Source organism: Macaca fascicularis, chromosome 16 (assembly GCF_037993035.2).
Source record: "Macaca fascicularis isolate 582-1 chromosome 16, T2T-MFA8v1.1".
Lineage (NCBI taxonomy): Eukaryota > Metazoa > Chordata > Mammalia > Primates > Cercopithecidae > Macaca > Macaca fascicularis.
In genome coordinates this window covers 55666812-55693682 of record NC_088390.1, presented here as the reverse complement: position 1 = coordinate 55693682, position 26871 = coordinate 55666812, and the positions used below count along the sequence as shown (strand labels likewise).

The 26871-nt window shown below is 38.5% G+C and overlaps 1 protein-coding gene across 19 annotated transcripts in view; it reads right to left on the bottom strand.

Moving 5' to 3' along the window:
* Positions 1-26871, bottom strand: part of SPAG9 (sperm associated antigen 9) — a 163488-nt gene that overhangs the window by 59744 nt on the left and 76873 nt on the right. For 6 of the 19 annotated variants that reach the window (XM_045375014.2, XM_045375009.3, XM_074019315.1 and 3 more), the window contains 3 exons: positions 21216-21366; positions 10819-10860; positions 502-709 (listed from right to left, as the gene is read on the bottom strand). In XM_045375014.2, the coding sequence (XP_045230949.1) occupies positions 502-709; positions 10819-10860; positions 21216-21366 (401 nt within the window). Of the gene's footprint in view, positions 1-501; positions 710-10818; positions 10861-21215; positions 21367-21513; positions 21650-26263; positions 26586-26871 lie in introns of those variants that run through there. The other 13 variants (XM_045375017.2, XM_045375015.3, XM_074019314.1 and 10 more) reach the window with 4 other exon arrangements.

Genomic DNA, 26871 nt, shown 5'->3' with positions numbered 1-26871 from the left:
TAGTTTCTCTCCAAGACTAATCAAACATTACCTCTTTTAAGCACTGAATACAATTAAGTACAGTCTTATCTCAGTATCCATGGGGGATTGGTTCCAGAACCCACCACAATACCAAAATCTATGGATGTTCAGGTCCCTTATATAAAATGGCATTTATTTGCATATAACTTATCAATATCCTCCCATATACTTTAAATCATCTCTAGATTACTTACAATACCTAATACAATGTAAATGCTATGTAAATAATTGTCATACTGTACTGTTTAGGTGATAGTAAGAAGAAAGTATGTACATGTTTAGTACAGGCACAGCTATCATTTTTTTTTCCCAAATATTTTCAATCTACAGACGCAGAATCACAGATACAGAGGGCCAACTATATCCGCCTATTTTATAAATACAAAGCAGGCAACACCCGCAAAGATATATTTTCTCATACCCACATTATCTGGGTTTACTGAATACTTTCCTAGTAAGTAAAGAACTAGGGTCACTCACCAGTAGATACATTTCTAGTTTCTTGGGCTACCTGTACTTCAATGTGTTTGCTTATCTCTGATTTATTTGGCGCATCTGTAACCTTCACAAATCCTTCATTTTCTTCCTTTAAGGGAGTATCAGTAGGAATTGTTGCCACATCTGAATTAGCTGTTGATGCTGGAGTGGTAGCTTTAGATCCGCCTTGGCTAACATCAGAAAGCTCATCCTACAAATAAAAATAATTTAAAATAAAATTTTAAATGATGAATTTACTCTAAACCACATTAAATGGGTTAAGAAATAAATCTACCAAAGAAAGTTCTATTGTTTTGTGGTCCAAAATAAAGGCAATAAAGAGCCACTGATTACCAATAAGTACTCTCTCTAGACCCTCCGCAAATAATTGGGAAATATTTAAGTAAATTGTATTTTTTCAGATGAGATTTTTCTAAACAGAAAATTTGAAAATAGAAGAATTATTAGCAATAAAACTATACATTAATGTCAACATCATTCTTAATGGCAATTGCAATATTGTACAATCACTTGGTAATAAAGACCTACTTTAGAACATTTAGAACATATGGTCTGTAATAGCTGCTCTAAAACAGAAGTAGAATAAGCAAATTCTTAATCTCAGGGTATCTTTGTAAAGTGTGGTATTAAAATATCCTGCATCTAAAGCATGTGAAGTGCTTAAAGTGCTTGTTAAAATGCAGTGGCTCACACCTGTAATACCAGCACTGCGGGAGGCTGAGGGGGGCGAATCACGAGGTCAGGAGTTTGAGACAGCCTGGCCAACACAGGTGAAACCCAGTCTCTACTAAAAATACAAAAATTAGCCGGGCGTGGTGGCAGGCACCTGTAATCCCAGCTACTTGGGAGGCTGAGGCAGGAGAATCGCTTGAATCCGGGAGGCAGAGGTTGCAGTGAGCCAAGATCACGCCACTGCACTCCTGTCTCAGCGACAGAGCTAGACTCCATCTCAAAAAAAAAAAAAAAAAAGCAGGGAGAGGGGGCAGATTCCAGCCATGCACATGCCTGTAATTCCAGCTGAGGTGGGAGGTTGCCTTAAGCCCAACAAGACCCTATCTTTTTGAAAAAAAAGAAAAGAGGAGGGAGTAGAGAGGAGTAGACAGAGTCTAAGTCCAACTCCAGACTTAATGCACCAAACTTTGGGCAGTGAGAATAGGTCATCTATATTTTAACAAGCAATCCAGGTGAGTTACATACTCACTGAAATTTGATTACTATTATAGGATCTACAGATAGGTTTCAAGAGGTATATGCAAATTGAAATTGTATGCAAAAATTTGTGTACAATGTATTTTTCTGGGAAAAGAATTATAGCTTTTATCAGATATTCAAAGGGGTTTGCAGCTCCAAAATAATTATAAACAACTGTCCAGTGGCTATCAAGAATGAAGCAGTTCTTTTGGAGCACCCAGGTTTTAAGAAAAGAGAAACTGACAAAAAGTTTACAGCCACCACCACTAATTATGATAATAATAATAATAATAATAATAGGCCGGGTGCAGTGGCTCATATCTGTAATCCCAGCACTTTGGAAGGCCGAGGCAGGCGGATCTCCTGAGGTCAGGAGTTCAAGACCAGCCTCACCAACATGGAGAAACCCTGTCTCTACTAAAAATACAAAAAATTAGTCGGGCGTGGCAGCACAGGCCTGCAATTTCAGCTACTCGGGAGACTGAGGTGGGAGAACTGCCTGAACCCAGGAGGAAGAGGTTGTGGTGAGCCCAGATCGCACCATTGCACTCCAGCCTGGGCAACAAGAGCAAAACTCTGTCTCAAAAAAAAAAAAAAAATGATAATAATAATAATGATTAGGGTAAATTAAGTGAATTTATCATTCACTAAATGTATGACCTTCGGTAAGTTATGTATCCTTTCTAAACCTTTGTTTTATAATCTGTACAATAGAGATAATAGTATCTACTTCTTAAGATTCTTATTAAGTTATTCTACATTATGGCTTAGCAATGTATTTCACACATATTAAGAATTTAAAATATTAACTATTATAATAGTAACTATTCGTACAATTATAAATACATAATTATATATATATATATATATATATTTTTTTTTTTTTTTTTTTTGAGACGGAGTCTCGCTCTGTAGCCCAGGCTGGAGTGCAGTGGCCGGATCTCAGCTCACTGCAAGCTCCGCCTCCCGGGTTCACGCCATTCTCCGGCCTCAGCCTCCCGAGTAGCTGGGACTACAGGCGCCCGCCACCTCGCCCGGCTAGTTTTTTGTATTTCTTAGTAGAGACGGGGTTTCACCGTGTTAGCCAGGATGGTCTCGATCTCCTGACCTCGTGATCCGCCCGTCTCGGCCTCCCAAAGTGCTGGGATTACAGGCTTGAGCCACCGCGCCCGGCCTAATTATATTTTTTATAATTTATATTTATAATATTTTAATTATACATTATATATTATATATATATAATTCCCTTAAGGGAGTATCAGTAGGAATTATTGCCACATCAATTTAGCTATTGATGCTGAAGTGGTAGCTTTAGATCCACCCTGGCTAACATCAGAAAGTTCAACCTACAAATAAAAGTAATTTGGAAGAAATTTTAATTGAGTAATTTATTCTAAAGTACTTTAAAAATGGGTTAAGAAATAAACTTGTCTGGAGAAAGTTATAATTTTTTTTAAAAGGTAATAAAGAGTCACCGATTATCAATAAATAATCTCTCTAGCTCCTCTGCAAATAACTGGGAAATATTTAAGTAAATCGTATTTTTCCAGACATACAAGAGATTTTTCTCTTTTTTTCTAAGACAGAGCCCCACTCTGTCACCCAGGCTGGAGTGCAGTGGCATAATCTCAGCTCACTGCAACCTCCACCTCCCAGGCTCAAGCCATTCTCATGCCTCAGTCCCCTGAGCACCTATGATTATAGGCGTGTGTCACCATGCCCCACTAATTTTTTGTATTTTTGGTAGAGATGGGGTTTTGCCACACTGCCTAGGCTGGTCTCAAACACCTGGCCTCAAGTGATCCGCTGGTCTTGGCCTCCCAAAGTGCTTGGATTACAGGCGTGAGCCATTGTGCCCGGCCGATTTTTCTAAATGGCAAATTTGAAAATAAGATATGAAAGGCATTAGCAGCCAGGCTTGGTGGCTCATGCCTAAAATCCCAACACTTTGGGAGGCCCAGGCAGGCAGATCACCTGAGGTCAGGAGTTCGAGACCAGCCTGGCCAACATGGAGAAACCCCTTCTCTACTAAACATACAAAAATTAGCTGGGCCTGGTGGCACACGTCTGTAATCCCAGCTATTGGGGAGGCTGAGGCAGGAGAATCACTTGAACCCAGGAGGCAGAGATCGCAGTGAGCCAAGATTGCACCATTGCACTCCAGCCTGGGTGACAAGAGTAAGACTCCGTCTCAAAAAAAAAAAGAGTACTTCTTACTTGCATACTTCAGGCATGCCTGTAATCCCAGCTACTTTGGAGGCTGAGGCACAAGAAGTGCTTGAATGGCCTGGGCAACACAGCAAGATCCCACCACATAAAACAGTAATAATGTATTGTACATTTAAAATTTTTAGAAGGTAGATCTCATATTAAATGTTCTTACTACAACACAATAAAAAGGGCTGAGGCAGGAGAATCGCTTGAACCCGTGAGGCAGAGGTTTCAGTGAGCTGAGATTGCACCACTGAACTCCGGTTTGGGCAACAGAGCGAGACTTCATCTCAAAAAAAAAAAAAAAAAAAAAAAAAATTAGCCAGGTGCAGTGGCTCACGCCTGTAATCCCAGCACTTTGGGAGGCCAAGACGGGTGGATTAGTTGAGGTCAGGAGTTCCAGACCAGCTTGGCCAACACGTGGAAGCCCTGTCTCTACTAAAAATAAAAAAATTAGCCAGGCATGGTGACACATGCCTGTAATCCCAGGTACTCGGGAGGCTGAGAGGCAGGAGAATCACTTGAACCCAGGAGGCGGAGGTTGCAGTGAGTCAAGATTGCGCCACTGTACTCCAGCCTGATGAAAGGGCAAGACTCCGTCTCAAAAAAAAAAAAAAAAAAATTGCTAACTATTTTCTTTAACTGGTAACTGGCACCCAATATAAAAGTATGTGATAGAAACCTACTAATTCCAGCAAATTCATTTGTTTGCAGTTGAGTCAAAAAGACTGACAGTATAAAAAAAAAAAAAACAAAAAAAAAAAACTGACAGTATTTAATACCTCTGGAGCCAAAGAGGCTGATAGTGCAAACAACTACAAGTCCCTCTGAGCACCATTTGCATTGTCTTTGCTTTGATATATACTCTATTAAAACATAAGTAGTATTTGGCTGTGCATGGTCGGCTCATGCCCGTAATCCCAGCACTTTGAGAGATTGAGGTGGGCATATCACCTGAGCCCACGAGTTTGAGAACAGCCTGGGAAACCTGGTGAAACACTGTCTCTACTAAAAATGCCAAAAATTAGCCCAGCATGGTGGTGCACGCCTGTAGTCCCAGCTACGAGGAAGGCTAAGGCATAAGAATTGCTTGAATCCAGAAGGCAGAGGCTGCAGTGAACTGAGATTGAGCCCATGTTATCATGTACATGAATTCCCATTCTTTAAAGGTTTCAAACGTAACACACATTTAAAAATATAAAATAAACAGTTTGTATTTCTGATAAACAGTGTTGATGAAAACACTTAAAACCGATTAAGACTACGGATTCAGAAAGCCCTAGAGAATACTGAGTTCATCTATACGAGCAAGTGATATGCCTTTGAAACTGTGTCAAAAATAAATAATTTGAGGTCAATCTTGGAATTGTCATTTACCTCTTAAATACAGAGAAATTATTTCTTCTTCCTCCTTATTATTGCAGTCTCCCACTCCCCACAAAAGGCAGGTTATTTTCACCTTAGAAAAAATTGTACTTAGTAATTTAAAAGTTCACAACATAAAAAGTATAGCAAAGGCCCACTTTCCAAATTCACTTGTGGATCTGGGGTCATGCAATAAAATAACCAGGAGACAGTCTAGATATCATGGGGTGAAAAGAAAAAAACAAAAAGAAAGAAAATAACCAGGAGAGAGCTGAACCTAAAACAGGAAACGGGCCTGATACCTCAGCAATCCCAAGGTTTCAGGCTACAAGGAAGTGGTTAATCAGGATCTACTTAGAAGAAAATTACGTTTTAAATTTATCCTAGGCTATCCAAATAACATGAAATTTGCTTCTACGTAACTTACTTCCCTTTTATATTTACCATATAAAAATATTTTACACTCTTTAAAATAGCTCACTGTGTGGGCCATACTTCTGACAACTAGATCCCAGAGATACAGCATGAGAGCTGAGAAGGGAAAAGCTCTGATTTTAGGGGGTGAGCCATTTTCTTTTTCTTTTCTTTTTTTTTTGAGATGGAGTTTCGCTCGTTGCCCAGGCTGTAGTGCAATGGCGCAATCTCGACTCACCACAACCTCTGCCTTCTGGGTTCAAGTGAGCTTCAGCCTCCCGAGTAGCTGGGATTACAGGCACGCACCACCACGCCCAGCTAATTTTGTACTTTTAATAGAGACAGGGTTTCTCCATGTTGGTCAGGCTGGTCTCGAACTCCCGACCTCAGGTGATCCACCTGCCTCAGCCTCCCAAAGTGCTGGGTTTACAGATGTGAGCCACTGTGCCCAGCCGGGAAACCATTTTTGAAAGAGGCCTTTCTTCTTGGTATCCCAGGCAGTGGTGACATCAACTTTCTAAGATTAGCAGAAAAGCACTTAGATGGGAAATCGGACACAGCATTTGGCCAGTGGTACAATATTCTTGTATTATACCTCACTAACTGCCTCCAACTAAAGATAGAATGAGGCTAAGCACAGTGGCTCATGTGTGTAATCACAGCCCTTTGGTAGGCCAAGGGATCACTTGAGGCCAGAGGTTCGAGATCAGCCTGGCCAACATGGTGAATCCTCGTCTCTACTAAAAATACAAAAATTAGCTGGGCATAGTGGCATATGCCCATAGTCCCAGCTACCTGGGCAGCTGAGGCACGAGAATCACTTGCATCCAGAAGGGGGTGGAGGTTGCAGTGAGCCAAGATCATACCACTGCACCCAGCCTGGGCAACAGAGCAAAACCTTTTTTCCAAAAAAAAAAAAAAAAAAAAAAATCATCAACGTGTTAAAAATTAAAATATACTTTTGGTCAACAGTACGCTCACAAGATAATACAATCATGTACCATATCTGCATAATGACGTTTTGGTCAATAATAGACAGCATACAGCATATATGGTGGTGGTCCCATGAGATTAAAATGAAGCTGAAAAATTCATGTTGCCCAGTGATGTTGCAACTGCCATAATATCCCAGGGTGTTAACAAAACTACTACACTGCCAGGTGTATAAAAGTATAGTATATACAATTCTATACCATACATAATACTTGATAAACAATTATGTTACTGGTTTATGTATGTACTACAATTTTCATTGTTATTTTAAAGTATACTTCTCCTTCTACTTAAAAATAATAATAAAGTTAACTATAAAACAGCCTCAGGTGGGTGCTGCAGAAGTAACCTAGAAGAAGGCATTGTCATCACAGGAGGTGACAGCTCCGTGTGTGTCACTGCCCCTGAAAATTTTCCAGTGGGACAAGATGTGGAGGTGGAAGATACTGACATTGATGATCCTGACCTCGTGTAGGCCAAGGCTAATAATATGTGTGTGTTTTGGTTTTTGACAGAAAAGTTTAAAAAGCAAAAAATAAATAAATAGACAAAAGCTTACAGAATAAAGACATAAAGAAAATATTTTCATAGAGCTATACAATGTGTTTGTGTTTTAAGCTAAACATTATTACAAAAAAGTCAAAATGGTAAAAAGAATTTTTAAAGTTTATAAAGTAAATAAGTTATAGTAAGCTAAGGTTAATTTATTATTGAAGAAAAAAATTAATGTAGTATAGTTTAAGTGGACAGCATTTTATAAAGTCTGCAATAATGTCCAGTAATGCTCTAGGCTTTCATATTCACTCACTGCTCACTCACTGACTCACCAAGAGCAATTTGCAGTCCTGCAAACTCCATCCATAGTAAGTGCCCTATAGAGGTAAACCATTTTAAATATTTCATATTTTTTTTATTGTATGTTTTCTATGTTTAGGTACACAAAATACTTACCATTGTGTTACAACTGCCTACAGTATTCAGTACGTGCTGTACAGGTTGCAGCCTAAGAGCAACAGGCCATACAATATAGTTTAGGTGTGTAGTAAGCTATACCGTCTAGGTTTGTGTAAATTCACTCTGTGATGTTCCTACAACAAAATCACCTAACTACGCATTTCTCAGAATGTATCTCTGTTGTTAAATGACACATGACTATGCATGCAAACAAGGGAAAATTCTTAAGAGGTCCTAACTGAAAAGCATTTATTACGAATCATTCAACATAAAGTTCCAGGGGAGTTGCATGCTATTACTTCACACTCAATCTGTGGCTTCTTGAGACTGCAAATTCCTATTTTACATTAGACTTTACAGGTCACATGCCAGGTTGTGCTGTTTTGGCTAATACTCTTGACTGCAAATGACCACTGGCCTATCAAATCCTATTGTCTGACATCATTAAGATATCTTTTTCAATGGCATGAGTGGTGTCAAACATGGAGACTTACACAGTTGTCAAGTCTCTTTCTAACATACTTATTTTATAGCCCCATTTCCCCCTTTAGAGCCTTTAGGGAACTGCCACATCGTAGGTGTACATGTCACTAGAGAATGTTCACAAAAAGCTAGTACAAGATTTGGAAGTACATATAAAACAATGGCATGTCCGTGCATATTTAAATTGTGCTTTGAAAAACAAAAGATGTAACACAAATGGCCAAGAAGCATATACAATGATGATCAACACCACTAATTATTGGAGAAATGCAAATCAAAACCACAATAAGTTATCATCACCTGGCCCCCATCAGGATGACTACTATCAAGAAAAAGAGGATATGAACACATTAGACATTTGTGCATAGTGGGTAGGATTGTAAAATGATGCAACCACTCTGGAAAACAGTAAGAAAGTTGCTAAAAACATTAAAAATAGAACTACCATATTGTCCAGCAATCTCACTTCCGGGTATATATTCATAAAAGAATTATTCATAACAGCCATAAGGTGAAACCAACCCAAATGTCTATTAACAAATAAATAAACAAAACGTGATGTACACATACAATCAAATACTACTCAGCCTTAAAAAGGAAGGGAATTCTGTCACATGCTATAACATGAATGAACCTTGAGGACATTACGCTAAATGAAATAAGCCAGCCTCAAAAAGACAAATACTACATGATTCTATTATGTGCAGTATTTAATATGTGACATAGAATTAATAGAAACAGAAAGTAAAATGGTAGTTTCCAGGGGCCAGAGGAGTTGGAAAGGAAGTTATTATTTAATAAGTGTAGAGTTTTAGATTTGCAAGATGAAAAAGCTCTGGTGCTGTTTTACAATAATATGAATATACATAACACTATTGAACTATATGCTTACACTATCGAACTATAACTTAAAAATGGTTAAAATGGTCATTTTTTTTCTCCCTGTAGAGACCACATCAGAGCTCATAAGATGGTAATTTTTACGTGTTTTTACCACACACACAAAATAAATGTCATTACTTTTAGTTTTACTTGAGATACTGCAGTAAAAGCAATCTAGTCTTTGTGCCCTTTTCTTATGGGTTTTAGATATAAGGCTAAAAATCTATAAGCTCTTCAAAATATTTTCATTTGTTCCATTTACCAAATGCACCATGTGTTTAGTGCTATATAGAATATATATATCATGTATTATCTGGCTTTGCAGCATAACTATTTTCTAACAGACTATAAACGATGTTTACAACTAGAAAAAACAAATTATCCCATTTGGTTCAACTTATAGACACTACATGCCAATGTAGTGTTTTCCTGAGTAGCCTAACTTCTGAAATAAGCTATATAAAGGCAAGCAACTCTGCTATGTAAGTCTGTCTCTTATATTTGAGGATTTTAAGCAAAATGAAAATAAAGACAAAATTACAAACAAGCAACTAGCCCCACATAGGATCCCTCACTATCAACACAATTATAATTTTAGACCTACATTTCTTTCTCCCCAAGTAAAAGTAAGTCTCTAAAGCATTGGTTCTTAAAATTCTTTTTATTTACAGCTATGTGACATAAAAAAGTTACAAAATGGTGCGTACATGCATTCTTCTGGAGAGTTTCAAATAATTTGGTTCCTAAGAGTCTGTGACCCAAAGGAAACACTAAAAACCTTAACTCTAGATACTCACATTTCGGTCAAATCCATCTAAGTGTAAATAGAATGGTAGCTTCAAGAGAATTCAAATTATTAAAGGAAAGGTATGAATGTCCTAACACTGAGTATATTTCGAAGTAACAGGATACTTTTGCACTGTTGATGCTAGAGGGCTTCCATGAACCCAGGTCAACCCCTGACCTAGCACGTAAGAGAAAGTCACAGATATCTTGTTATCCCCAGTGCCCAGCATATCAAGCCTGACACGTAGCAGGCTATTTTTCTTTCTTTTTTTTTTTTGAGATGGAGTCTCGCTGTGTTGCCCAGGCTGGAGGGCAGTGGCACCACCTTAGCTCACTGCAACCTCCACCTCCTTGGTTCAAGCAATTCTCTTGCCTCAGCCTCCTGAGTAGCTGGGATTACAGGCGTCTGCCACCACGCTCGGCTAATTTTTGTATTTTTAGTAGAGACAAGGTTTCATCATATTGGCCAGGCTGGTCTTGAACTCCTGATCAAGTGATCCACCTGCCTCGGTCGCCCAGAGTGTTTGGGATTTCAGGCATGAGCCACCGCGCCTGGTCTGTAGTAGGCTCTTAACAGATGTTTGATGAATAAAGCTGGATGGTGCCCTGACTGGAGATGAAGAACTCTATCAAACTAAGGAAGCAGTCCACGGTAAGATGACACACTAGGCCACATCCAGGACACATACAAGTTATAAACATTATGCCCTGAGGAAGGTATTTCTGGAAAGTATACCATTACATAGAGCTGGATAAATGGGAACAGGTTGAATTTCACAGAATTTACTTATATTTTCTTTCCTTTATTTAAAAATGCTTACTTTGGGGAAGGAATAAATTACAGATTACAGTAAAGCCCTGACAACCACTATAGTGGAAATAGTTTTATATTTCAGTGAATTACAACAATAGTCTTCCAAACTGAGCATCTGATGTATTGAGAATAGCAGTTGAGGAAGTAATCAATAGTTAATCACTTTAGTGTACTTTTTGCAAAATGTTAAGAAGCACCATTCTCACCTCCTGTTCTACAGCCTTCTGAGGTTCAGGACTATTGCTGACCTAGGAAGAGGGAAGATTATAAAAGAGAAAAAAATTACGTGTTTACTAGGTTTTAACATAGCTGTATCTTTGGCTTGTACTATCTCCCAGGATACAAGATTCATCTATTATCTACTGTGTTTAAAATGAGGGCTTGGAGGCTTTGTTTTCTTTTGACTTAAGCTGACTTTAACACTCTAGTTGAAGTAATATCATGGTTCAGAAGCCACCACTTGGATCAATGTCTTATCGACATGCAGCTCATTATTTAACCTTTTTTTTCTACTTCCACTACCTTATGAAATCTTCTTGATGTTTATTCCAGTCCAGTCCCTTTGACTATTTAACATACCAATATTCCAGTGCAGCATACTCAGAAATGTTTATCACACCTCCTTCGATCATTTCTGAATTAGTTAGATAACACTAATGATCAAAAGATCACCAAAATCCAAATCCTTTTTCTTTTTTTTTGAGATAGGGTCTCACTCCTGTCGTCCAGGCTGGAGTGCAGGGACACGATCACGGCTCACTGCAGCCTCAACTTCGCAGGGTTCAGGTGATTCTCCCACCTCAGCCTCCCAAGTAGCTGGGACTACAGGTGTACCCCACCATGCCTAGATAAATTGTTGTATTTTTAGTAGAGATTTGGTCACGCCTTGTTGCCCAGGCCGGTCTCGAAATCCTGAGCTCAAGTGATCCACCTTCCTTGGCCTCCCAAAGTGCTAGGATTACAGGCATGAGCCACGTGCCCAGTCCCAAATCCTTTTTCATAAAAATCTATTTATTCATATTCTTTATTTCCATCTATACATTTTCCCTCTATGAGATGGATGTGTTTCTCTTAAATACAAAGCAACAGTTTTAAATACTCTTGGTCTGGAAATTCATCAAAGTCTTCTTGAAATGCTGCTAGCTCTCAGTTATGCCCTTAAAAATACACAGATTAGGCTGGCCGCAGTGGCTCACACCTGTAATCCCAGCACTTTGGAAAGCCAAGGCAGGTGGATCACCTGAGGTCGGGAGTCCAAGACCAGCCTGACCAGCATGGAGAAAACTCGTCTCTACTAAAAATACAAAACTAGCCAGGCGTGGTAGTGGGCGCCTGTAATCCCAGCTGCTCTGGAGGCTGAGGCAGGAGAATCGCTTGAACCCAGGAGGTGGAGGTTGCAGTGAGCCAAGATCACACCGTTGCACTACAGCCTGGGCAACAAGAGCAAAACTCCATCTCAACAAGATAAAAAATAAAAAATACACAGATTAGCAAGGCATGATTCACTTTATAGGAAACCAGACTGCCTCTTCTTTAATAGACGTGGTTTTATTCCCCCTAGCTTTATTAAGATATAACTGACAAATACAGTATGCAGTTAAGGTGATTTTTAAAATACATATTGTGAAACAATCACCACATTCAAGCCAATAAACACATCTAGCACGTCATACTTGTTTTTGGTGGTAAGAGCACTTAATGTTTATTTATATGATCTCTGATTCTGGATTCTCATAATCTTTAATCATTCCCTTCATCAAAAACCAGGTAAAAACTTGGGTAGCTCTCTCTATATAAAATAGAAAGATCGTCAAGATATGTCATTAAATGAAAAAAAAAAAATCAAGCAGCAGGAAAATACTTATAAACCCACTTATCTTAAAAAGACATTATATCTATGTGCACCTGTAAAGGAAAAGGCCAAGGATTCATCAACTATTTACAATGACGGGGGAAAAATGAAATTTAGGGTTGAAGAAATTTCCCATTCCTACTCTATATTATTCAGTATTACTAAAAATTGTGAAACTGAATTAATATAAATTTTTTAGACACAGGATCTTGCTATATTGCCCACGCTGGAATGCCATGGCTATTCACAGGCACCACTATAGTGCACTGCAACCTGGAACTCCTGGCTTCAAGCAGTTTTCTCACCTCAGCCTCCTGAGTAGTAAAATAACTATTTTCTTTTTTTCTCTTTTGTTGAGACAGAGTCTCACTCTGTCGCCCAGGCTGGATAATCTCGGCCTACTGCAACTTCCACCTCCTGGGTTCACACCATTCTCCTGCCTCAGCCTCCTGAGTAGCTGGGACTACAGGCGCCCGCGGCCATGCCCGGCTAATTTTTGTATTTTTAGTGGAGACGGGGTTTCACCATGTTAGCCAGGATGGTCTCAATCTCCTGACCTCATGATCCGCACGCCTCGGCCTCCCAAAGTGCAGGGACTACAGGCGTGAGCCACCGCGCCTGGCCTAAAATAACTTTTTAAAAGAAATATAAAGGCCTGTTTTAGAAAATATTTGGACCTCTGAGCACCTTAACAACATTTCTAGTACATGGCATTGTGCCTAATGCAGTGAGCATCAATAAATTTTTTTAAGTGAAAAAGGTAATTTTTTCAGTAGAAAATATGTTAAACAACTTCTTCTATTCTAAAAGTTTGTTTAAAAAGTAAACATAAGTTTTTTTTTTTTTTTTTTTGGAGATGGAATCTCGCTCTGTCACCCAGGCTGGAGTGCAGTGGCACGATCTTGGCTCACTGCAACCTCTGCCTCCTGGGTTCAAGTGATTCTTCTTCCTCAGCCTCCTGAGTAGCTGGGACTAGAGGCGTGTGCCACCATGCCCAGCTAATTTTTGTATTTTTATTAGAGACAGGGTTTCGCCATGTTGGCCACGCTGGTCTCGAACTCCTGACCTCAGATGATCCACCTGCCTTGGCCTCCCAGAGTGCTGGGATTACAGGCGTGAGCCACCACACCCAGCCTAAACATAAGTATTAATAAATACCTAAGTGCCAATTACCTCAGATGAAGTCACATTTAAAATACAATATTTAAACACCATCATTTTGAAAGCACTGCTTATTTACATTTTTACCAGTTTCCAGTCTCAACATACATAATAGGCATCTTGGTCAACAAACAACACAATAAAATCTTTACCCTTCTTTTCCTTCGAATCCTAACAGTCACCTATGGGTGGTTCCTAAAGTTATCACGTGAAGATATATGTGAGGGAAAAAAGCTTATAAGCAAAAATTGAGTTTATAGAACAAATTCCTTATCCACTGTCAAAAGCAAAAACAATATGAAATATTATAACACATAATCCATTTTTTCTTAAAACTCTACTTTTATTTTACCCTAGTATGAACACTAATACAAAATTCTATAAAGGAGGTATAAACTAATGGAAAAGCCCAAACCAGAAATAAAAGAATGAATAGTGCCTAGATCTTGGTTCCTAAATACCTTTCTCCCAAAAAATGTGCCAGAGTTCCTCTGAGAAGTAGTCTAATTTTTAAGAGTGGGGCAGGGAAAATAAAACAGCTTGGAACATCTTATGGTGCCAATAAGGAAGAAAGCACTCAAAAAGGATGGGGTATGCCAAAAGAGCACAGGAGCCATCCTGCAAGAGCTCTCAATGTTCAAAGCTAGAATAATTTGAGAACCCAAAGAAATGATAGGTTTGCATAGCTCACAGAATAAAATATATACATATATGTGTGTATATGTATGTATGTGTGTGTGTGTGTATATACACACATATATACAATCTCCATTGAATCCAAACTGGAATGGAGGGAAGGGGGGAAGAAGACAACTCTCCCTGATAGAAGAATTCCAATTAATAAATGTAGAATGAAGAAAACAGAAAATAACTATTAGCAATATTTTACTAATAATTGTTGTAGGCAAAATCCACTGTGGATGCTAAAATCAGTGAATGAAAGTTTGAACAGAAACAGGATATCTACATAGTCTCAAAGTATATCTACACCAAGACGCTAGATTCTGTTGTATTCTCACCAAAAATACATAACCTCAATCTAATAATGAGAAATCAGAGAAGCCCAAATGGAGAGACACTCTACAAAACAACTAACCAGTACTCTTCAAAAATCTCAAGGTCCTGAAAGACAAGACAAGACTGAGGAACTGTTACACGCTGGGAAGACTGGGGAGACATAATGTGTAAACGCAATGTGGAAGCCAGGTGTGGTAGCTTATGCCTATAAGCCCTGCACTTTGGCAGGCTGAGACAGCAGGATCACCTCAGGCCAGGAGTTCGAGACCAATCTGGGCAACCTAGTGAGGCACTGTCTGTAATAAAAATTTTCTTTAAAAAAAGCAATGTAGGATCCTGGGCTGGATTCTGGAAGGGAAAAAGGATATTAGTGGAAAAACTGGTAAAACTTGAATACAGGTTTACCTAACAGTATTGTACCAATGTTAATTTCATAGCTTCGATGACTGTATTATGGTTAATGTCAGGGGATGCTGGGTGAAGGGTATATGGAACGCTGTACTATTTTTGCAACTTTTCTGTAAGTCTAAAATTACTTCAAAGAAGTTACTTAAAACTGTGAGCTTTAACTTTTTAAATTACACATGCATTTTATAATAGGAATTGTAAATAACAATAGATATGATTTAACTACTATAGAGATTAAAGCTTGTGGAAACTAAACAAATAGGAATAATTTCAGAACTTAACCACAAATGGAGGAGGATGGAAAATTCTCTCAACAAGAATGCTGGCTCTGTTTAGACATTTCCTGTTCTGCATGCTAAGCACATCCCCTGAAGAATGCAGCACACATTGACTGGCTTTACATACCAAACTCTGCTAACAAGAGCTTCTCACAGCAGTTTACTAAAGTATTACAAGTCATGTGATTTTATGAGAACTCTCTGAAATTTTCACAAGTAGGTGTCCATCCAATTGGTTTAGTTAAAATTGCTTTTCTCAGATCTAAAGGTCACATTCTACTAATAATCAACAACCAAGGATGCTCTTCAAAGAAAAAAATACTTTTTTGGAGCACATATGTATACACATGCATATGTGTGTGTGCATGCTGTATGCCAGCCATATAATTTTCATGCTGCTTTGTAGGCCTTGGTTGGTTATTTACCACACTATGATTTGTAACTGCAAATAATACAGCAAAAGTCTAGGAAAAACTGAAGCTGTCCCAGCAACGAGGGAGATCTGAGTTGTAGCTGGGATATGTGATCCCTTCCCCTCTGCCCTTCTAGGATTCTGATGTATCAATTATCTTTCTTCACTCCCTTGTCTTTCACTTTTCTTTCTGTTGAACCCTTCTTGTAAGCATACCAACAACCCAGTCTCTCCCATTCTATACTTTTCCCTCTGCTCTGCTAATCTCTACCTCAAGTTATCCTTTTTCTCTCCTCCCACCACAATCACCATTTTGGGTAGTCTATACATGTTATTTCCTCTTTTTACGATTTACAGTTACTCCTGTTACTGGCCCTACAACTTAAACTGCTCAAATCTACACCTATACATTTACAAATTCAGTCCTCATTCTATGTGACTTCCCCACACCCGCTGACCCTGCTGACATCTTCTTCCATTCTAAAACTCCCTTGTGCCTTGTCTTTCAGGGCTCATGTCTCTTACGGTCTCTCTTCTCTGCCACTACAGCCCTCCACTAATGCCCTTCTTTCCCCATGCATCTTCTTTCTTCTCCACTCCAGCCCCGTCTCCCCCTACCACACACAGATGCTGCCTTCCTCACCTGCTCAGGGTCTGACACCCTATACCTGGCACTTCTCCTTGGGGAGGCTCTCATCATCCTGCTTAGGGTCTTGTACCCCCAAGCCTGGCTGCCATCCTGCAGGGATGTCCTTAATGCTGCTGGGGCCCTGACTCTTTACAGCAGGCTACCCCATATGGATTACCCTCCTAACTTTGCTTAGGTTATAACAACCCCACCCCTGCTCCTAAGCACCATGGAAAGCCTTACCTTCCTCTGCCCTGCCTGGTGGCTTTAGAACTGAATTGTGCAGAAAGGAAAGAGAAAGGGAAGATGAAGCAATACTATACCACCTTAATAATTAAGCTTTATAGTAAATCTTAATACCCGGTAGCTCAAGTTCTTGTACTTATCGTTCTTCAGGATTGTCTTGGTTATACTTGGCCTTTTCTTCTCCAATTCCTTCTTTATTTGTAGCTTCTTTGTGAACATAATTCAGTAAGATTAACTGTCTCACCTTAACATTTTGTCCACTCTCAGCCTTAGCCCATCATTATTATTATTAATTATTTTTCTTGAGACAAGGACTTACTCTGTCACCCAGGCTGGAGTGCAGTAGCATGATCACGGCTCTCTATAGCCTCAGCCTCCCAGGTTCAAGTTGATCTTCCTGCCTGTTCCTCCTGAGTAGCAGGGACTAAAGGTGCACACCACCATGCCTAGCTAATTTTTAAATATTTTGTAGAGACAGAGTCGCTTGACACCGGAGGAATAAATGTTTAAAATACATAAAACACAGGCCGGGCGCGGAGGCTCACACCTGTAATCCCAGGACTTTGGGAGGCTAAGGCAGGCAGATCACTTGAGGTCAAGAGTTCGAGACCAGCCTGGCCAACATGGCAAAACCCCACGTCTACTAAAAATACAAAAATTAGCCAGGCATGGTGGTGCCCATCTGTAATCCCAGCTACTTGGGAGGCTGAAGCAGGAGAATCACTTGAACCCAGGAGGCAGAGGTTGCATAAGCCAAGATTGCACCACTGCACTCCAGCCTGGGGGATGAAGCTAGACTCCATCTCAAAACAAACAAACAAACAAACAAACAAACAAAAAAAATATATATATATATAGTGTGTGTGTGTGTGTATATATAAACATTTTTTTTAAAAAAAGGAAAAGAGATGGAGTCCCACTATGTTGCCCAGGCTGGTTTTGTACTCCTGGACTCAAGTGATCCTCCTGCCTTGGCCTCCCAAAGTACTCAGACTACAGGCATGAGTCACCATGTCCAGCCTGTAGCACTTTTATAATACACTTTTTAACAGAACAGCTTTGATCATTTAACATAAGGAGTTTCTTTTTATCAATTTCACTAGAAGTCTCCAGGTATGAAATTCCTGTTAATAAAGCAATACATAACTTCTCTGCTTTCTTCTTGAACTGATCTCTAAATTCGATTTGAGGACAATCAATAGGGTGTTAGTCTCTAGTGTGTTAGTGAGACTACATGTAAACTGTGATATTTGGACTGGCCTTGAATGAGGGTATTTCTACTGGTGGTAATCTAGGCAAGGTAAAGCATATATATGTGAGGAAACTATAAAGAAAAGCGATTAGATGCAGAGGTCTAGAGTCCATGGAAGGGATATGAGTTGGAGATTCAAATCTGTGAACACTGATGCACAGATGACATTTACAGACATGGAATCTGATCTACCCAGATTAAGTAGAGAAGGGCTGAGGAGTACCTCAACATTTAGAGGTCCAAAAGCAGAAGAGAAACCAGCAATGGAGAAGGAATGGTGAAGAAAATCTGTGTGTGTTTGCCAGGGGGAATCCTGGAAGCAAACTGAAGGAAGTATTTCAAGAAGCTGAATATATTCAAATATATAAATGCTGCTAAAAGGTAAGATGAGGACTGAGAATTTTCCATTAGATTTGGAAAGATGGATTCTTTTGGCACCCTTGACAGAAGGCACGTTGGGGCAGTAAGTAGGACTGAAAGTCTGAGTGCAATGAAGAGAAAACCACCATATAAACATAATGAAGTTCTTCCCCACGTCAGGGCCTTCGCATTTGCCATCTCATCTTCCTCAACACGTACTCCTCCAGACCTTCCCATGCACCTGCACATCCCCATGCCAGGATGCAAGTCATCTTCCAGAGGCTTTCTCTCACACCCTAAAATAAGTGCCCTTCCTTACTACTCTTTAGCTTTCCTTGCTTTAACAATACTTGAAGTTCTATTATTTCATTTATTTGTCGATCTCCATGAGATTGTGATAAATCAAGAATATGTACAAATACTTCTTTTTAAGAACTTGTACATTTTTCTAGGTGCATCATTCCTAGAAAATCCATTAGATTATTTATAACCTCACTCACCACAGGTCTCTCACAGTGAGAAATGTGTAACACACCAACAAAGAAGGGCCATAACTTTACAATCACTGGCAAATCCCCTTATCTGCTCCTCTTCTGTCACAAAGTTTTCTGTCATTCTCTCACAGGACATTTTCACCTTAACCTTACTTCACAGAAAAACTGTGGTAGTAAAACTAGTGTTAATTATAATTTACACCTTCAATTTTTTCATAATGAAGTCAAAACATGCCCTAAGATGGCTAGGTCATCCCCAATCTCAGGGGAAATGATATTTTAGAGTCTAGTCCAATTCCTGTTATACACAGAAACCAAAATGACAGGGCATGTGACATACCTGTGGCATAGCCCACAAGTGAATCCTAAACCCCTGACTTCCAGCCCTGGTGAAGTAGAAAGTTATCTAGTGAACGACAAGGGCTTAGGTGAAAAATAAAATACTGTACATCCCAACTAGTAACATGATTTACAAACTAGACTTTGCCATTTTGTAAGCACCACCCCATTCATGGAAATCCTTATTCATTGAGTCTTTATCCCATTTAGTGACTCCATGTCCAGACCAAGTAGCGAGAGATAGGGTTTCGTTTTAGAAACTCTCTGGGAAGGACACAAGAAACTCCTCTGCTTAAGTCTATACTAATAATTTGTTAATAATTTGTTAATTGGTTTATAACTTGTCAGTAAAGTTCTGGCACAGCCTATCAGTGGATTAAAAAATAAAGAGAATTATAATAATCTCTTAAGGCACACTTTTGGGTAGTAATTAAAATATAGTTACCATATGGGATTTTTTTGTACTAAAAGTATCCCTCCTACCTACTTTTGTTTTGGGAAAGTGGACATGGCAAGTAGGCGATTGAGACATGAGTGTTTTGGAAAATCTATTAAACCTACAAGAAGGCTAAAAGACCCACTGTGGTACAGGAGTAAAGAAGGAGAGAGTTGCAGCCAGGCATGGTGGCTCACGCCTGTAATTCCAGCACTTTGGGAGGCTGAGGCGGGGGGATCACCTGAGGTCAGGAGTTCGAGGCCAGCCTGACCAACATGGTGAAACTCCATCTGTATTAAAAATACAAAAATTAGCCAGGTGTGGTGGTGGGTGCTGTAATTCCAGCTACTTGGGAGGCTAAGACAGAAGAATTGCTTGAACCCGGGAGGAGGAGGCTGCAGTGAGCCAAGGTTGCAGTGAGTGGAGATCGCACCACTGCACTCCAGCGTGAGCGACACAGCAAGATTCCGTTTCAAAACAAAAGAGAGAGAGTTACCCAGTAACATCACTGTGGGCTAATACTGAGCACTATTAGCTTCTAACAAATTGAGCAAGAAGGGGGAAAAGGTAACCCTTATTGTTAAAAATGCTTTTCAGTGAGAGAAAAGCTATCAAATATTTACCAACTGCTTACTGTTTTGAGCACATTTCAAAGGTCAATAGAATGATTCTGAATGCCTCTACATTCTAGAGTTGAGAAAAAGACCACTTATATTGTCCTCAAAGATTCTTTCTAACATCTAAAACAAATCATTCACTCAACAAACATGTTCTGAGTACCTATAATGTGCCAGGCACTTTTCCAAGTGCTAGGGGGATACAGCAGTAAATAAACCTCATGGAATTCATGTTCTTAGGGAGGAGTCTAGAGACAAATAAATACAGTAAATGACAGTATTTTAGAAGCATTGTTAAGAACTATCTTTACATGCTTAGACCATGACAAGTATTATGGAGAAAAACAAAGCAGGAAAAGGAAATAAGATACATGTAATTCATTTCTATTCATTGCAGGTGGCCTGTTTCATGATGAGTAGATTTTATAAGGTAACAAAAAATCTTTAATAATCAGTATTATCTTTGTGAATATTTCATTTTAAAAGATATACAACATAACTTGAAATATTCTTAAAAGTTAATTATTAGTTCATATCCACTCTTAGCATATATTATTGTTTATATTTATCACTTATTTGATGACAAGTTCTTGGTCAAGAACATATCTATAATTAATTTACACCAGGCCTTTTTAGCTAAACAGAATGCATTTTTGTAGATTGTTCTATGAAGTGGTTTTAAAGAAGGAACAGTGTATTTGTTCTGTTTTGTTTTTCTGTAAGTGAAACCCTGCTAAACTGGAAAGCCTCTAACATGAACCAAGACTTTCTGGTAACAGCGATTTTCAGTTCTAATATAATTAGGCTCACTAGTCACCCTACCCTAAACTCATATAGCCTATATCAAATAGAAATTAATTTTTGTCATTAGTATACTAAATCAAGATGATATAATGCTTCACTTTTTTTCCTATATAATTTGAAATAAAATAGTAAAAAATACACTCTTTGGGAAGAGCTCGTTTTCAATTTTAAAAATCAATTTTACAAACTAAATGTATACAAACAATTACATTTTATTATACTGTGGTTGTCTAGCACTTCAATTAGGATAAGAAAGTTTATGAAATGTAAACTGACAATTTCAGCAGCTTAAAGCTTACCTTCAGGCTGGTATGAGAACGTGGTTGACTTAATTCCTGAAATTTCCATTGCTCAGATCCAGGGGTCTCTCCTCCTTTCTGAGCATCAGGTGTAAGCAATCCATCTCCAGCAGGTAATGGGAAAATTCCTAATGATATAGGACGTTCTTTTCTATTTGAAGAGGGGAGAAAAAATTCGGCATTCATTTATTTTGACTTTTTTTATTTGCCATGACTGTAAGTAAGCCTGGACTGTCACTGTTTTACAACCATCACTCGAAAATGACACTGTCTGCCCATCTGAATAAAACAGACTTACCAAAGAGGAAGGACAGTCTCAGTTTAGTTTAGCCTCAAGAAATCAACTAAGAAAAGTGGTAAGAAGGGTTAAGGAAAGTTTGTAAGTTACTGATGAGTTCCTTGCCCAAGAAGCAGTCAGTGGTCTAGTGTGGACTGGAGAAGAGCTGCTGCTGAGTTTTTCATCATACGTAGCTTAGCCCTAGGGGAACTTGCAACCTCCTTCTTTGGAAGTGAGCCCAACTCATTTCTAGACTTCCCAAGTCCTCTCGCTAATCCCTGGATGTTTACTGAAGCCTCTTCAGGGTATGCCTTTCCTGCCTAGAGGAAAATCAATATATTATCTAAATCAGGGTTACCTATTAAATGATGAAAAGAACTCAAAATATCTTTCTCCCCACCCAGGTAGGAAAGCTCTGTTTTTCTACAGAACCATTATATGAGTTCCTTCCAAGCATAGTACATATGAGAAAACCACTGTCAGTTTTTTCCAAATAAGAAGGCCAAATAATTCTATAAAAGATTACTGAATTTCCAGTGCTTTGTGGGAAGTTTCAATGAACAAGAGTTACAATTTTAATACTAACAGAATTTCAATGAGAAACACATCGTTTGTTGATGCACAGAAGATTCCAAATCGAAGAGCTTTTAGAGGGTGGAAACAAGCCTACTAACCGGTCATCCTGGGTCATTAACTCAAAAGTGTAGAAGCTAGAAAGAAATGAGACATTAAAGGATTGTTGCCTCCTGGAATTCATACCTCTACTGGTAAGAATGTAAGTTAGAATAGAAACAATGAGGTTATTAATAAAAGTGGGAAATTTTCCGTTTTGTTAAGTAAGTCTTTTATTCTGTAGTTCATTTTTATTCCAAGAAACTTCAGCCACTTTTGAAATGTGCCTTCACTTAATACAAAGGGTGTGTTCTTCCATTCCTAACAATCTAAAAGGACTAGTAAAACTGTCTCAATGCCTTCTTAAAAACGAGGTGAGGCAAAGGGTTTGAGAGATTACATTTAATCAAAGTTGTATGCACAAGGAAATAAAATTTAAAAACAGAACTTTGATTTAGGGGGAAAATTCAAAAGCAGGAAGGCAGTACAAAAAGAGGGTAGTTTTTTGTTTGTTTCTTTGAGACAGAGTCTTGCTGTGTCGCCCAGACTGGAGTGCAGTAGGACGATCGCGGCTCACTGCAACCTCTGCCTCCTGGGTTCAAGCAATTCTCCTGCCTCAGCCTCCCGAGTAGCTGGGACTACAGGCATGTAACACCACGTCTGGCTAATTTTTATATTTTTAGTAGAGACGAGGTTTCACCATGTTGGCCAGGCTGGTCTTGAACTCCTGACCTCATGTGATCCACCTGCTTCAGCCTCCCAAAGTACTGGGATTACAGGTGTGAGCCATCGCACCTGGCCAAGAGGGTAAATTTTAATACCAAATCTAAGTTTGTGACTATGAGCTGCCAGGACAACCAAATGACAAAAATTAAAGTGACTAGTCAGCTATCATGTTTACACCAGTTATTCCCAAATGCTGTTCAGCAACAAAGTTTTTATAATAAGTCCATGAAAAAAGAGGCATTATTATTTCCTTAGTGCATAGATAATGTAGTACATATTGTACACATATACATTCCCATATACTATAGAACCCTGTTCTTTCTTGAAGATGACTGACCCTTACTTTAAATTACATATTTTCTTCTTTGAGTTTAAAATGCCCTTTCTTTCATTAAATGATAGTGACAGTGATAAGTAGCTAGATTTCCTTTTCATATCCATTCTGGACAAAATAAAAAGTTGTCAATCTGATGTTTTCCCCCCATATTTTGTGAACTGAAAATCTAAGGATTTTCTTAGTAGACAGTAGTAGCTCTCTACTAAGAGCTACTAGCTGACTTTTATTTATTTTCTAACACACCTTAGTAAGTTAAGCAAAAGGTGACTGGGAATTTAATGACTGAATACAATGGAAAGCTCTCTAACTCAAAATGCAAAGACAACCAGGAAGATGATATATAGACTTCATAAGATGCCATCACACTAACAGAAATCAAAATATAAACCAGTCGTTAGAATTATTTCCTATATGAATGACAACACATTCATTTTCACACATATCAAATGTTGAAAAAGTTTAAAACTATTGGGCGAAGAAGTCTTCTATGAATCCAAATTTTACTTTCCAAAAAGTAAACAAAATCAGTCAACAAAATCTACAATCCACACTCAACAAAATCTACAACCCAAATTATAAGCAGAATTCCCACCTTTTTAGTTTGCTTGTATCAAACATTCAGACACTACTCTACAGGGAGGGGACATCTTCAGAGACTGACAGCTATCTGTCAAGTGGGTCAATGATGCTCTAGGTTACAATGTTCCAACTCTGAAAAAATAATCACTACATACTCCTCCCCTTACTTTACTTACAAATTACATATAGTTGGGCTAAGGGAGAGAAGGGTGCATAATTAGGCCAAGTTCACGAGAATCCTACTTTTGAAAAGAAACCCTGAAAGGTAAACATTAGTCCGGTACTAGGTTGGTATATATTCAACGCTTCAGTTAAACTCACAGAAGAAGAAATAAAATGAGATACGCATGGAAAACTATCAAGTGGCAGACTGACACCCGCAGACTGAAACATCTGCTATTACTTGTCTAGAAAACAAAGCTATCGCCAAGTATCAGAATTCTTTTTTCTTAATTGCCCTACTTCCATATATCCATTTTTGAGCTGGTTATTAAATGTTAGCTTATGTGTATAAATAATTTTACAACTACATTTTTGAAACAGCTTTTTGGCTATATTCACATTTGATACAACTAATTAGTAAAATCTACTTTATATATGAAGGCAGATAAAAGAAAAAATACATTTGTTGAACACTCACCACATGGTGGGTACTGAGCTAGATGGTTTATTTACATTATCTCATTTAATCCTTATCAAGAAATGGGGATTATTTTCCCAATTTTCAGAGTAGAAAAAGTGATGCTCAGAGATTTTTAGGAACTAGTAACTGGCAGAGTTTGGATTCAAAGCCAGTACTGTTCAACTCCAAGCCCTTTGCTTTCCTTGGAACTTCCTACTTGGAACTACCAACTTTTTGACAATTTAATCTTAATATCGAAGACTTTGATATCTTTATTTAATCAGATCAGTAGCAATTTTTGTGGTAAAGTAATTTAATTATAAGGTATTTTATCAATAAAAGCTGTAGTTAAAACTATTTCCGCTAAAAATGGGCACATATAAGTAACTATGAAAATTATTTGAGTAATTTACCATATATCTTACAACTATAATTAAATACAAAATAATAAAATCACTTGATTTTTAAAACCACCCAAAGGGGTATCTCCCGTCAGAAGAGAAAACTCAGGCAGAGAGATTAAGCAACTTGCCAAAGCTCCTACGGCCACGTGCAATAGAGCATTTGCACCCAGGCACTTCAACTCAAAAGCTTTGTCGTACCCACTTGCAGGCGCCACACAGCAGCTCATGGCACTGCCCTCTCAAATGAAGTCTAAACCCAAGACAGCCCCTTAACATTAGTCTTATTTTAATATTCTACATATTAAGTTTGCTTTTAATTTCTTCAAAGCTTAAATATACAGATACACATATACAAATATTTTATGTACTAATATATATACAAGTAGTAAGATTATTCCCAATTTTTATAAATCAGGAAAGAAAATAAAAGACCAAGTATCTAGTTTTAAATCACAGATGAAATTTAATTTCTGGGCTTTCAACTAATATTAAACTTGAACTAACCTATAAAAAAAAGAAACACATTGAGGGAATTTACTACTTTAATTCTTCTTAATTTATCTAAATCTACAATTAGGGCTTAAATATTTTATAAACATTTAAATAATAAATAAAAATTATATACTATGAATTTTCATTTAAAACCATGCACAAAGCAGAAATCTGAACAAATCAGACAGTGTTAGTCTGATGGTTTAGAAAACAAAAGAAACCACAACCTTAAGTCTCTAAAATACAGAAGATGGCTCTTAAAGGGTGTAAGTAGAGTGAGCAACAGTAAAGCTACAGAGATTAATGACTACCCCCACAAGCAGGCATGGATATTTGTCACCCAAGACTACAAAGAAAAGAAAGGGCAACATCTGACAAAACAATAGTGAATAGGCTTTGTAAAGCTTTCACAACTTTGATGTGTAAATAATGGGGAAAAATGCATTCCTTAACCTAAAAGTCTTAAATATTTTCACTTTAAAACATATTTTGTTTTAGGAGGAAAATATTTATAAATTGTCAGTTCCCATGAGCTATTATCAAAAATTACAAAAATGATACCTGAACCTCTATCATTCAAAGGATAATTAAAACAAAATAAACTATGGCCTGTATCTAACTGACTGCAAGTTCAAGCATAAAAGATATTTGTCCCTAAATGCTCAGAAGCTAAATGCAGAGGTTGTATAAACTTGGACCCGGTGCTCTACTCTTGCTCTCCTTTACTTTGAACATTCTGCTTAAAACAAGACCACACTGACCTTGTACTGTGTGTAAGTACAATATGAAAATCCTTTTCTTTAGTCGGTGGTTTCCAAACATAAAGCTATAATCCTAACTGATGGTCTATAAATTACTATAAATAACAATCAAAATCCTAGCTTCAGGCCATTTTCCATTGTTTCAATCTGCAACGGAAATGGTTACAAAGCAGACCCGTGGAGCTAAAAATTTAAGAAAAACCAGCTAAGCAGGGGCTTCTAAAAGAGACGGGAGTACCTGAGTATCCTTGGTAGGTTCTGCGTCAGAGCTGGCACACCGGTAGAAATAGAAAAGTGCACAAGCAGCAAAACAGAGAGAGATACTAAGATAGCAGAATTAATGACCACCGCCCCGCCAACAAAGCCAAACACAAACAGCAGCATGCATCCAGGACTCATGGCGCTGTGCTGGCATGGTGAAACACCCGAACCAGGAGGCCTACACGGGGGCCAAAGGGGTATCTTTGTAGTGAGGATCTGTCATTCAGCTTGCTGCCACAAAAACAATGCCATCAGCAGCAGCTTTCCACTCCATCCTGCAGCAGCTCTCAAGCGATGACGTCATTCCGTTCTCCCCACCTCATAACCATAGAGCTGCTGCTCCTAGCATTTATGCTGCAACCCCGAGCGACAGCCAGCCTATTAACTATTTTCCCCTCCACTAAGAGTCCTGGCTTAGCTCATTGGCTACAATGCCTGAAGATCTACATAATTTATTCACACTCCTACATCAAACAGATGGCTAGCTAACCCTTTCAAACATGCCTCTCTGTAACAAAAAGGACTTCAAACCAATTACACAGGAGAAATAAAAAATTTCAGCATTCCCACAAATTACAAAATTTT